Source organism: Microtus oregoni, unplaced genomic scaffold (genome assembly GCF_018167655.1).
Source record: "Microtus oregoni isolate MIOR12 unplaced genomic scaffold, Mior012 000035F_ref0000213, whole genome shotgun sequence".
NCBI lineage: Eukaryota > Metazoa > Chordata > Mammalia > Rodentia > Cricetidae > Microtus > Microtus oregoni.
In genome coordinates, this window is record NW_024543094.1 from 14,983,637 (window position 1) to 14,997,985 (window position 14,349).

Here is a 14,349-nt window from a genome sequence, read left to right on the forward strand (position 1 = left end):
ACTTCTATGGAAACACCCTCATAAACAAACCCAGGAGTTTGTCTCCTAGGTCGATCTAAGTTTCCTCAAGTTGACAGCAAAGACTATAATCATCAAGCTGGAGGTATGCCTTTGAAGGGTGTGTAGTGACCCTGCCCGGCCCTCATTGTGTGTCTGCCACTAGCATTTTTCCTTTGCCTCAAACTCCCACCAAGACACACTGCCTTGCCACAGATCAAAACACAATGGAATCGAACCTCTGAAACTGTGAGGCAAGGAAAATTTTTCCTCCTTCAGAACCCTCTCTGCTGTTTTTACAGAGGTAGAAACTAACACAGCCTCCAACCTCACACTGATCCTCTCTGCAGTGTGAGTTCTAACCTCCTCTCCACTCCATATCGAGTGAACCCCGGGCACATTCTACATGTGTGCACGCGTGTACGCACCACACACGCATGCACACACACATGCACGTTGGCTTCTTTTTAAGAACTACTTAGCATTTTTTAGATTGTTTCTTATATATTTTTTTAGATAAGCCCACTTCAAGCTCCCAAGCCTGTAATTTACTGACCCTTTGTTTTATTTTATAAACAAAATTTATTCAAATCCTAATAGTGATAGCTTAGAATCTCGTTCAACCTAAAACTTCTCTCAGTACACCAGTGTGAGAAATGAATTATTTAAACTACATTAGCACAACCTTGCTAGCTCTGTATTTCTCTTGGTTCATGTCTCCCATTGCACGCTCTATTCCTTACTGTCTGATGTTTGTGTTCCAAGGAAAAACAAGCCAAATAAGCTACTGAGTGGCATTAAACCATCTTTGCTGGACTGTCGGTCTCTTATTTTAATTCATTCTGTCCTGTATGTTTCAAACACAGTGTGTACATGGTGCCCAAGATCAATCCCTCCTTCATTATTCTCTAGTTATTTACTTTTGAGACAATCTTTCTGTGAAGTTAAAGGTCATTGAGTCGGCTAAGCTAGCTGGACGATGCATTTCAGGAATCTGCCTGTCTCTGCCTCCCCGGTACTGGGATTGCAGGAGCCTGTTGCTATCTTCTGCTTTTTCTGTGGGCTTTGAGATTTGAACTCAGATCCTTGTTTTGGTTTTAAAAGTGCATTTTGTTAAGATTTTCACAAACCACAATTTATTCCTTCTTGCAGACTTCCAACACCGCTCTCCACTAGTACTAATTCCTTTGTAACACTTCATATATTTCATATATTCATAGCCTTATACATTACTTATATTTACCCCCATCACTCTCTGCCCCCATTCGCTAGACTCTTTCCTCCCTCCTCAAATAGTTCCCCTTCAGCTTTTGATTATATTTATTTTCATTTTGAGATTATAGTATAATTACAACTTTCTTCTTCCTTCTCTTTTTTCCCTCCAAACCCTCCCATATATCTCTCTCCACTCTTCTTCAAATGCATGGCCTCTTTCTTCATTAATTGTTATTGCATGCATATATGCACATGTCTTGCTCATTAATATAATGTTATTTTTACATATATTTCCAGGGCTGCTCTTCCCTAGGGACGGCTACCTCTCCCACTCTTTTCTCCCAGCTTTTTTTGGTTGCCTATTGTTCTTTGTGTAGGGTTGAGGCCTCTGGGCTTTGACCTGTACACCTTGCCCCAGCATGAAGGTACTAGTGAATCAGAAATGCAGGCTGCCCATGTGATGGGTAATGAGGACCTGGAACCAGACTGCGTATTGAGACCTGCTGCCACCACTGTACTGTGCCCTTCATTCTGTTTTTTTTCTATTTGCTGCCTACAATGGCTCTGACCAAATGACAATCACTTTGAGTTACACTTCATCACTTTTAGAGGGTCCACTCGAATGAACTCTACCATCCCCATGTCCCAGTCATCCAAGTATACTCCTTACACTTTTTCCACCTTGGAGAGAGACCTACCTGATTCTTAACCAGCAGACTGATACTGATACCAGGTCTTAGGATGATCCAGCTTCTGGATACGCTCCCTACCTTTCCAGAAACATCCAGACACCCCAGGAAGAATGCCTAAGCCTGCTGTAATTGACTTATGGTGGCTGATTGTTGGAATAAAATGTTCCATAGATGTCTTACTAGGTCCATTTGAGTAGTGACATCTATTAGTTCTCCTATTTCTCTGTTAAGTTTCTCTCTGATATTTCTCAGAACTCTCAATGAGTACTCGCTCTATTATTACTTCATTCAAATGTCATGAAATAGTGTGATTTTTTTCTTGTGAATTTGCTGCTGATTTTCATACACATGAAAGTGAATATTCTCATGGTCTTTATAATACTGATTTTTGTCTTGTAAATCATGAACACTTGCAACAGTGGGTAGCTTCAGTTCACTGCTTTATCACTGCCTGGACCTGGAAGGTGAGGAGAAGGGTCACAGGTTCAGGACCCAGTGACCTAAACACACATGCCCTTCCTGGTTAGAATCGAGACACTTCCAAACATAAAGAGAGAGCAAACAGACTGTTTTTCCTGAAGACTTTGGCATTTGGAGACAAGTTGGCAGCAGGAAAAGGGAAAAGGGACCCAGACTGCCCCAAATTTGGTTTCTTCTGAGATAATTCTGAGTATCAATTCATAGTCAGTGAAGATGAGATGATGAATGACAGGGACTAGAATATTGAAAAATCATAATTGTTTATGGGCACTGTGCCATATGCCTGACTTGGCCCAAATCATTTTCTCAGTGGAGAATGTCTTTCCCACGAGGACTGGATGTGAGCCCACCTGGCCCATTCTAGACGGGGGAGGGAAGATCAATGTTCTCTCTCCCGCTGGACATGAGTTTCCCAGCAGATACACTGTTGTGTAATTTCCGGGGCTTAAGAGAAAACTAATTAGAGAAATAGAGATAAATGTCACTCATATTTCATGGGAGCCAGGTTTTAAATGGTCAGGAAGCTACCAGACACTACCATAGGCCTGGAGTTTCCCTACAAAGGACAGCTTCCCCTGGATGATAATTCTCCTCAGAGCAAAAGTTGCTTAATTATAATCTGCATCCAAGCATCTGTATTTTGGAACAAGGAAAATAAAATTCCGTTAGGTGAACGACACATAAAGTGTCCTCAGTGTACAGGTCCCCCTGTCTACAGTGAGGAAATAATGTCATATGCATTGTGAAAAATCAGAGAGATATCAAGTGTCTATGCATGGTTTACCTGCTTAGAAGAAACAAAAAGGAAAAAGGATAGCAATATAACAAAATAATCTATGATAAAAAATAAATTGAACAAGTCTTTATTCTCTCTGTACAATGTGCAGGAAAAGACTGCCAGGCACTGAGCTAAAGTTTACTCTCATTTATCTAGAACAGAGAAGTAGTTTTATGGATAAGGAGAGATAATAATTACTAAGCTCTATTTCTATATGTCCAAATGTTTTTTTTGTTTTTTTTTTGTTTTTTTTTTTTTTGGTTTTTCGAGATAGGGTTTCTCTGTGGCTTTGGAGCCTGTCCTGGAACTAGCTCTATAGACCAGGCTGGTCTCGAACTCACAGAGATCCGCCTGCCTCTGCCTTCCGAGTGCTGGGATTAAAGGCGTGCGCCACCATCGCCCGGCCTGTCCAAATGTTTTTACACCAAAATCTGCATTCCTTTGTAGAAACATAATTTGTAAATGTTACTTATTGAGCATTTAGCATTTGCCAAGAATTTTTTTTTTTTTGAGACAGGGTTTCTCCGTAGCTTTTTGGTTCCTGTCCTGGAACTAGCTCTTGTAGACCAGGCTGGCCTCAAACTCACAGAGATCCGCCTGCCTCTGCCTCCCGAGTGTTGGGATTAAAGGTGTGCGCCACTACCGCCCGGCTAGGATTTTTTATTTATTCACTCTTATTAGCTTTAATTATGTGTGGGACAGGTATATATGAAAGAGAGTGCAGATGTCCACAGAGATCGAAGAGGTTGGATCCCAATGAAACTGGTTTTGAGTAGCTTGCTGCGAATGCTAGGAATCAACTCGAGTCCTCTGAAAGAGCCCCAAGTGCTCTTAGCCACTGAGTGAGCCCCTCTCCAACCCCAGTGCCAAGTATTCTAAACACATGGTTATATTTAGGGCTCCAAAAGTCTATGATATAGAGGAAGTTAGTGTCCCAGCTCAAGCTATTATAATTTAAAAATACTACGAGTTGAGCAGATCAAATAATAAAAATTTACTTCTTAAAGTTCTGAACGATGGATGTCGGAGATCAAGGTACCATTCAGTTGCTTTCCATGAGGGTATCTTCTTGATCTGTGCATGGCTGCTTTCTTGTTGAGTCTTTATAATGACCCTACTCCTACTGGATTGGGGTCCTCACTCTTCTAACATCGTTTAATTATAATTGCTTCTTTACTCTAAACACATCTACAGTAGGTGTGAAGCCATGTGGATTTGCAAAGGACACAATTCCTTCTACAGCAATGGGAGATGATGCTTCTTCCACAACGAGCAAGTGGTAAAGCAGGTATGACCTAGGAAGATAGAATGGTAACTACTATTGCAAAGAAAAAGGCATAAGGTGGGGATAAGCCCACCACATGGACAATACTCTAGTCACTATGATGTCTTGGTTATTTGTCCCCAGTGAGCCAGGAGCAACCACTCCCATCTTTGTTGACACAGCTGAGAAAGCCTCACCTTCCCTGTGGAGGGTCTGCTCTCCTCCAGTCAGTAGGTCCCATCTTTGCATTGCACTTGGCCTTCTAGTTTGTCCCCCTTTCTAGTGTGCTTTCCATCCTCCTCCACTATTGCAATGAGCGACTCCAGGATGATTCCCATGCTTGCTTTCTTTAAAAGATTTATTTATTTATTATGTACATAGCGTTCTGCCTGTGTGTATACCTACAAGCCAGAAGAGGGCACCAGATCTCATTACAGATGGCTGTGAGCAACCTTGTCATTGCTGGGAATTGAACTCAGGACCTTCGGACAAACAGCCAGTGATCTTAACCACTGAGCCATCTCTCTAGTCCCCCATGCTTTCTTTTATGTATTTGGTATCCAATACACACAATAAAGCCTCCACTAATGCTTACAGTATATGAACTAATTCATTAACTGTCTTAGCTATTTGCTTAGCATTTCTCCTTTATTTGTCATATGCTTGTTGTTCATCTTTCAAAGACGTGGATTTTTCACACAATTTTCTCTAAATCATTTCCCAGAAATTTGTATTGGTGTTGTAATAGCACAGTCACAATTTTATAATTCATAGTAGGTATTTTCATTGCATGTCTCACCAGAATGATGGGACCACTATGCCAACAGAGGTGAAGGGCAGGAGGGAACACTTCGCTTTGTGAGCATCTTCCCTGAAGAGGGAGCCCTGGCCCCCAGCATCCTTCCCTGATAGTCATGTGTAGGAAGTACTCAGCTATCAAAGTGAGATGGGACCAGGAAGCATGAATTCTCGCCCCAGAAAATTGCTATATTTCTTCTCTTGCTTTTTCTAAATGCCTCTTTCTCTCTTTTGGTTTTTTTAGGCATATTTATTTCATATGTGTCTGAGCATTTCACTTGCATGTATCTATATACACCATCATGGGTGTGCTGGGAATCAAACTTGGATTCTCTGCAAGAACAGCAAGTGCTCTTAACCTCCAATGTCTGGAGATAAAATTATTTCATTTAAATGAAATGAAATGAAATAATTTTATCTCCAGATATTGTCAGTTTAGTTCTTCTCTCTGGGTTTATTCCCTAGTGCAATTCCTTACTTGGCCCTTTAAAGAAGCTGATAATTATCTTCAGGTCTGTCTGATTTTTAAGATAAATTAAAATCAGCCGAGCGGTAGTGGCGCACACCTTTAATCCCAGCACTCGGGAGGCAGAGGCAGGCGGATCTCTGTGAGTTCGAGACCAGCCTGGTCTACAAGAGCTAGTTCCAGGACAGGCTCCAAAACCACAAAGAAACCCTGTCTCGAAAAAAAAAAAAAAGATAAATTAAAATCAAGGGAGGGGTGCGCAGCCATCTAACCCAGGGCCTGATCCTGACTCATTCCTGCAGCCCAGGGATGGCTCCTGGCTTTGGTGTTTAAATCACCCCACTGTACCTTCCACCCCCACAGCTCAAGTTTCAGCTCCAGAGCAAATATTTGTCCTGAATTTGAGCAAAGTTAGAGTGCTTTCTTCTTTTTTCTTCTTTTTAAAGCGGACAGAATCAAGTTGCTGTGATTTTGATTCAGAGGAGGGGGAATTCTCCCCAGACCATCTGCTCTGGAAAGCTTGGCACAGCTGCCCAGCAAAATGCAGCGACTCGCAGGTCTTCTCATCTGGCTCTTTCTTCTGGAGGAACAAGCCTTTGAAATCCCCATAAACGGGTACTCTGAGGTAAGGACTTCTGTGGGACTCCTAGCTATTGGCCTTTACAAATGGGCTGTAAAAAGTTGAATGCTGTTTATATTCAGTGAATTTGTTCTGTGTAGAACATAAACTGAGGAGAACATTCATCAGACTTTATAATTATGAGATGTAGTTACCTCTTAAGACATTATCAGGTTTTTGCCTGAAATTTAAGTCAAGTTCAGTGGTCAGATATCCCGGTGTCGCATAAATGGAGCATAGTTGCTCACTTTTTATATAAAAATGTGTGTAACAACAGACCTATGCCAAAGGGTTGCCCTGAGGATTAAGAGATGTACATAAACTACCTTGCATGGCACATGAACTAGTACTACTTAGTCATTACTGGTATTGTTATATAGAAAGACTGTTGTAGCTCTTTTACTCGGCCATTCTCAAAGCAGCATTGCCTTTTATACCTAAGCAAACAGTTATTTTTGTAATAGGACATTTTAAATATTCTGATAAAAGAAGGTGGTAACACAACTGGAAAAATACAGGAACGACTCCCAGGGGTTTCAGGTCTCCTCTTGAGACCTTCTGCCACCCCAGGGTAGGAGAGATCTTGAACTGAGCCATTCTAAATATCACACAATATCAGCTACTTCTGTGCTGGCAGAGAAAAATGTATTACTACAGGATTATTCTAGAAAATACCAGGGAGTGAACTGCACACAAAATAGCAGAGGAAAAAAAATAGTGTGTTTTCAGGAGGAGTAAATCATTCTGCTTAGAAACTCTCATATTTTCCAACACTCTGAAAAACACAAGAGCACTTCAGAAATCTCAGATTGAAACTAAAATACCCAGATACGTTTGTGCTTTTTCAGTAATTTCTAGGCAGCCTTCTTTTCATACCTGCATCTGTCCAGTCTCATGTGATTGACATCCCCTTACTCCATCCAAGTGCTTTATGCAGGCATCTTTTATCATTAGATGACGTTGTCTGTCCTGCCATCTTCAGGCCTGTTCAAAATTGAATTCTTACACCCAACAAATTTGACATAGTTCATTTCCGTTTACTTATTTCTGAGACCTAACTAGGAAATGTATATATTGAAGAAATTATTATATTAAAAATAAGATTGTCCAAGGACAGAGGAAAGAATACAAATTAATGTCATGAGTGTAGGCTGCCTCTTTTCCCATAGATGATTTTTTAAAAGATATGAACATGTTCAACTGTTTTTAAGTTCGCAGAATATGAAGATCTTGTGAAACTGGCCCCAGGCAAATTTCCATTTGTGCAAGAGAACGGAAGATATCAGGTATAGTAAATTCAAACGGCAAAAATAAGTGAAAAAGATCATGTCGGGAGAAGAGGTCAAAGATGACTCTGTTTTATCAATAATTTGGGTGTTTTTCTAACAGAGAATAGGCCAGTATTGTTGCACTCTTGTGGAATATTGTCAAGCTGAGGTACAAAGAGACTTTTACATTGTTTTCCAGAAGTTTCTACCTATAAAGAACAACACACAGTAAAGCCACACATCCTCTTTCCTCTGGCCATTTAGTCAAAGGGAGAGCACTTTGGTCCAGAGAACTAAACAGGCATGAGGCCATATCCTGGAAGCTGCCAAGGAGACACAGAAAATCTCCTAATTTATGGGGAGGGGGTGCTCTGCCATGCAAGCAGAGGTTTGACTTCTCCCACCAAGAGCCCATACACTGAGAAAGGAGGTTATTTACGGAAATAACACTAAACCGAGAAGTGACTGGTTTTGTCTGGGTATGAATGTTTGACTTTCTAAAGTCCAACTTTTTACAAATCAATAATATTAAAAACCCAATAGGCAGGACCTGTGTCAGGGTTTTTATTTAGCCTGGGGAGAGAAAATTTAGTTGTTAAACCTCATATCAAAACTCTAAAAGAATTGGGTATTGTAGGTCACATAATTACAGTGCTCAGGAGGCTGGGGCAAAAGGGTTGCTACAAAGTTGAGGCCAGCTTGAGCTGCGTGGTAAACTCTAGGACAGTTTGGTCTAGAGAGAGTCTCAAAGACAAATAAACAAAAACCTTAAAAGGCGATCCTTGATCTGTGTCACCCAGCACCCGCTAAAATATCAGCTCACCCCAAATTAGCTCATATATATTTACTTTCTAAGCCTCAGACATTAGTTTACCCATAACCCTTAAACTGCTTACCTTTCAAAGGTAAGGGGGGCCCTTTGTCTGTGTTCATGAGTCCTTTACTCATGTGGCTAGTCTTCTAACACAGGGGGTAATTGAAGGCATAGAACCTTCAAGGTATCATTCACTGTGTGCGGTTCTAGGGCTAACCGTGTAGGAAACACATTGATGTCCCTAAGTAGCTTAGTCTAAAAGGAAGAGGCAGATCTTAACCACTTCCACACATAGGGCCGATCGTTATGAGCAAGGTAAGTGCTCTGAATGGCAAGTGTATCGTGCTATGTAAACAGTAAAGGAAGCTAACTTGAGGGTCAGAAAAGCTCATGGAGAAAGTTCTTCCAAAGCTTTGACCTGAGTCTTATAGAGCAGCATATATCACAACAGAAATGGCTGAGAATGTGGCTCAGAGAAGCTCACGGGTGGGAAAATCATTTTCCATACTACATATTTCCATCTTGAGGCCAGTGAATGACTTATACCACGATATAGAGGGAACCTAACTCTCTGACTGAGAGCATGGGAGTTGGCCTTGAGGTAGTAAACCTCGAGTCGCTGAAGAATCATTGTCTCTCTGACTTTCTCCCACAGAGAAGCCTTCCTGAAGAGTCAGGGGAGAAGACGGTAAGTTGGCTTCCGTTGTGTCGTGGATTGGTGTGTGAGTGATTTTTCTGTTAGTCATTACCTGGAAATCAATCTAGGTGTCTCCTTTGTCTCCGTTCCTGGAAGTATTGACCTGACTTTTGAACCTTTGCCTTGCCTAACTCTGTTTGGAAGTACCTCTACAGCTCAGCTCTGATGAGTGCAGGGCTTACAGACCGGGCAGGCAGCACTGAGAGCTGAAATGGTTTTCACATCTAATCATGTTTTACTAATGAGATAGCTTTTGCCCAACGATGTGTATTTAATCCTGACTTCATACCTTTGATTTAAAACTATGGTCTCTGATAGCCATGGCAAGTCAAAGAGTGGCTATGGAAACCACTCTCAGGCAGCACGGCTCAAGTTCCTGTAAGGTCCAGGGTGGCCCTTTCTGCCACAAGAGAACACCCAAAGGAAGCGGTTTGTGTTGGCTTCCTTTTCTGAACTGAGAGCTTCCCTATGAAACAGGGGAAGGGTAAATAAGTCAGCCTGGCTTTATCTTAGCTTGAAGTAGTCTGGGGGTTAATGAGTTGAAATCATCAATCTTGGAAAACAAAATCTGATGAATAATATCTAATAGTGATGTAGGCAAATCTTGGGGGAAGAAAGAGCAAAATCTAACAGGTCTGACAGAGCTTGCAGTTCTCAGGAACATCCTAAAGGAAATATTGTTTATACCTGGCCTGTGATCACCACTGTTTTGTTTTGTTTTGTTTACTTAAGCTGGCGATACTTTCACGATAGAAGAGGGAAAAAGAGGTCCAAGGTATTATTAAACAAATAATTAAACCAAAATGCCCAGTTCAGGACAATTGTGTTCACTGTGTGCAGCCTCAGTGTTCCCTTAGCTTGTTTCGATACAGGTAAAGAAGCATGGGCGGAAGGTGTAATATAAATGAATGAGACTGAAGGAAACACCTGGCAATGTGGAGTTTGGAGATTGCGTATAGAACTCATGCAACAGCACCCCTGCTTGCATTTCACTCTGAAGACACAGTCAGAGCCCCATCTCCTCTTTCTAATTGCGGCTCTGCCTTAGAAATTATTTCCTAAGTTCTTTCTGTCCATCTGCTTCCCGCATCCATTTTCTACTCAGATTCTAAGGTGGTGGAAACAAGGGAAAGAAGCGTGAAAGGAAGAAAGGAGGGGAAAGATAGGGAGAGGTAGGGAAAGAAGAGACAGGAGGAGACACATCACAACAATGGTTCGTCTCTTTCTGTGGGTATTTCAAGGAGTTAGAAGATTGCTTAATGATGCCTGAGCTGTGCATTTATCTACTACCCTGGAATTGTTCATAACAAGTAAAATAGAGCACTCAGAAGATCACATATATGTGCATTTCATGTGAGGCTTTGTTACTGCAGTTATATGTTCTTGCTAATTTCAGGACGATGTTGATCAAGTAACTCTTTATAGCTACAAAGTCCAATCCACTATTACCTCTCGGATGGCCACCACCATGATCCAGAGCAAACTGGTGAATAATTCCCCACAGTCCCAAAATGTCGTGTTTGATGTTCAGATCCCCAAAGGAGCCTTTATCTCCAACTTCACCATGTGAGTAACACCTATATAGAACCAGGGATCAGATGCTTCTCTGTCTTGGCACCAAAAGCGCTTCTGCTGTAATGGACCTTAGGGGTGCACGGCTCTGGTGGTTCTTACACTCAGAGCTATGGCCCAACTTTGGGGCATTATGGGATGGGCTGCCCTCGTGTGTGCATGTGGTATGTGTGTGTATGGAGTTGCACATGCATGTTCATGTGTGGTGGGGAGAGGCTAACCTTTGGAGCCTTGCCTCCAGCACTGTTCTTTTATTTGAGGCAAGATTCCTCACTGGCCTGGAACTCACCAAGTAGGCTAGCCTAACTGACCAGCGAGCTCCAGGAACCCACGGGTTTTTGTATCACCAGTGCTGGGATGACAAGCGTGTGTCACCACGCCCAGTCTTTATGTAGGTGCAGAGTACTGAACTTATATTTGTACAGCAAGCACTTCAGCAACAGTGCCATCCTCAGGCCCCTCTAGCACATACTGAAGCAGATGTAAGGCTCTCCCTATGGTAGCCACTTTCTACTTATATTCGTATGTGATTCCTTTGAGAGAGAAACACATGAATCTTACAGGAATCTTATAGGAAGCCACTTGAGTGTATTTGTAATGTACCACACATTTCTTTGGGAGGAAGGAGTTGAGAACCAGCAATTAAACCCAGGCTCATATCCAGCGTTTGGACTTCTCTATGACATCTCTAACGAGCGGGTTATAAAGGCTAGATTTGACTTTTAATCATAAACCCATTGCTTCCCGGGGCAATCAACTCAATGGTTGACAGCTCTGTTAGAATTATTTCTTATGCTTCATTTAAAATGTTTCCATTTTCTACCCAATGACCCTGTTGCTCACATAGAAGCTTTAAAGCTCTTCTACAAAGTGGATATTGAAGTGCTCATGGGTAAAATAATATGATGTCTGAGATTGGCTTCCACATAATTGAGGTGGGAAGCAAGTGAGGAAGTATGAACTAAGATTAGCCAGATATTCATAATGAATGCTAGTGATGTTTTCATGGTGGCATCATACTATTCTCTTGGTATTTTTATAATTTTGAAATTTTTTTTAATAAAAGAAGTTAACTACTCTGCTACTCTTCATAGCTAAGTCTTTTATCCATTTGGAACATTTGGATGTTAAAACTAAATAATGTTTCTGTGGGTGTTTGGAATGGTTGTCAATCACCTGGAAACCCATGAGGCCATCCCCACAGTGTTCTCGTTGGTCAATGTCTCTCTTAGACTGCCTGGAACGCTGTACATTGTTCTGCATACAACCTCAGAATTTTTTTCTTTATTAAGACCTTAGGTTGGATTACTTCTTGTTTGCTTTTCTCTTTCATACACCTAGATAATTAATGGTATTTGTCAATGAATAAAATAAAGGGGGTGGTTCTTTGGTTTTCCATTGTAAAAATAAAATAAAATAAAGAGGGGTAGGTTTTCAAGTGTTTCGACTAGCAAGTTTTTGAGTTGATAAGAACTATAGACTTGCCTTTAATCCCAGAGGCAGTGGCAAGCAGATTTGTGTGAGTTCAAGGCCAGCCTGATCTACAGAGTGAGTTCTAGGACAGCCAGGGCTGCTACAAAGGAAAACCCTGTCTCAAAAAAAAAAAAAAAAACCAACCTGTAGATTCATGTCAACTATATATCCTTTTAAATTTTATCTGTTATTCACTGTTTGTGTTCATGTGTGTGTATGCGAGAGAGTATATGTGGACTCATGTCTATGTGAGTGTGAGTGTGTGTGCGTGTGTGTTTGTGTGTGTGTGTGAGTGTGTTCATGCACATGTCTCTGTGTGTGTGTGTGTATGCACATGTCCATGCCTCCGCAAATTCATGTGTGTCAGAGGACAACTTGTGGGAGTCAGCTGTTTTCTACTATGTGCGTTCTGGGAATCAAGCTCGGGTCATCAGACTTGGTGCTTTCACCCACTGAGCCATCTCAACACTTCCTGTGTCAACTACATTTTCTAAAGTGGAAAAAATTAAATATGTGAAAAAGTAATATGCAGACTGGCATCTTTTAAATTACCTTTAAGTTTTACATTTTTTAATAGAGTATCTCTATAAATCTCGTCCTGCCCTCACCCATCTCTGTTTCCTAGTGCTGGCATTAATGCCTGGCTTCTAGAACAATTTCAGTTAGTTCTTCCTAAAAAGTAAAAGGGAAGAGTAAGTTTTCTATAGTGCTGCCTTGTGGCACCATGTATATAAATGGCATTTTAAACTATTTCAATAAACCTCAAAATTAGGGCTTATTCTAGGTGTTTGGGTTCAGTTTTAATTCATTCATTTTCTTTCTTTCCCTTCTTAAGGTAACAAAAGACAACACCATGAAATGTGCACTTATTTTGGTTTGCCTTTACTTGGGTTGAATTTATAGACTGTATAAAACAGAATGGGTTATGTAAACCTTAGGATCAGCCAAAATATTTTTCTACCTTTAATCAAGATCCCAAATGCAGAGCTGGAGAAATGGCTCAGAGATTAAGAGCGCTAACTACTCTTCCAGAGATTGAGTTCAATTCCCAGCAACAGCATGGTGGCTCACAACCATCTGTAATGAGATCTGGTACCCTCTTCTGCTGTGCAGGCAGAATACTATACACATAAATAAATATATCTTTAAAAAAAGATCCCCAATGCATCGCTGGGGAATATGACTGTGTCTCTGAGACTTGTTCAACACTGAGTCTGGACACCGGACTTGGTTTTCATTCCTGTCTGACCAGCTTGAGTAAGTCACTTGTCTCCTTGTGTCTAATTTCTGTCACTTAAAAGTTAAAGCCTTGAAATGTTTCTCCAACCTGCATACTTATTAGCACTTGGGAAGAAAAGCTCTTCAGAGATGTCGTCCCCTTGTTAAAGCATATCTAGCATTCTGGTGATTTTCCATAAGCGCCAGTGGCACTTGTCAGTCACCATGGCCACCAGAAACTTCTCCACCTACTTCTAAATGTTTCCTTCAGGGAGGTGATCCCATTTAAGGACCATTAAGCTAAAATTATAGAATTCTATTCCTCCAAACACCATTACTTGGTGAGAATTGAGTATAACCCAACTGAATAAGATGGACAGAGTCAAAGACACAAAAAGAAAGCAAGGAATCCCCAAGGGAGATAAACAGAAACTTTTAAGGGTATTCACCTGGGCTCTCCTCCATCTTTCCGCGTTCTTTTCTATCCTTCCAGGATGACATCACACCCTGTCATAATTGGTTGGTGCTGCCAAAACTAAGTACTACAGGCTGGATGGATGTGAAAAAAAATATATACTATTTTATAGTTCAGGGGGCTGGAAAACCCAAGATCAAGATTCAGTGTCTGGTGCAATCTCGCTTTCTAGTTCCTCAATGTTTTTCTTATATCTGCCTTGACATGGTGGGAAGGACAAAGAGAGCTTAGACTTCTTTTGTAAGACCTCATCCTACTTGTGAGGGCCCCTCTCTCATGATCTAATTACTTACTAACGTCCCCGCTTTCTAAAACCACTTCACCAGGAGCGAGAATTCAATCTACCAGTTTTGGTGGGACACCTTCATTATTTTGGACCAGACTATGTTTAATTTTTAACTCTCCAAAGAATGGTCTGATAAAAGAAATGAAAATTCAGCCACCTCTCCCAGCACCTGCCACCTTCAAAGGGCACATCCACACCCCTGTGCCTTGATTTGAATACAGAAAAGTTTAAACGAAT

General features: G+C 41.2%; 1 protein-coding gene across 1 annotated transcript in view; it reads left to right on the plus strand.

The window, feature by feature from the left end:
• Window positions 1–6,147: 6,147 nt before the first annotated feature.
• The window catches only part of Itih2 (inter-alpha-trypsin inhibitor heavy chain 2), a 41,870-nt gene continuing 33,668 nt past the window's right edge, over window positions 6,148–14,349 (plus strand). Inside the window, exons 1-4 of the mRNA XM_041630695.1 lie at window positions 6,148–6,315; window positions 7,521–7,595; window positions 9,047–9,079; window positions 10,485–10,654. Of these exons, the coding sequence (XP_041486629.1) occupies window positions 6,232–6,315; window positions 7,521–7,595; window positions 9,047–9,079; window positions 10,485–10,654 (362 nt within the window). The 5' untranslated portion in view covers window positions 6,148–6,231. The remainder of the gene's footprint in view (window positions 6,316–7,520; window positions 7,596–9,046; window positions 9,080–10,484; window positions 10,655–14,349) is intronic.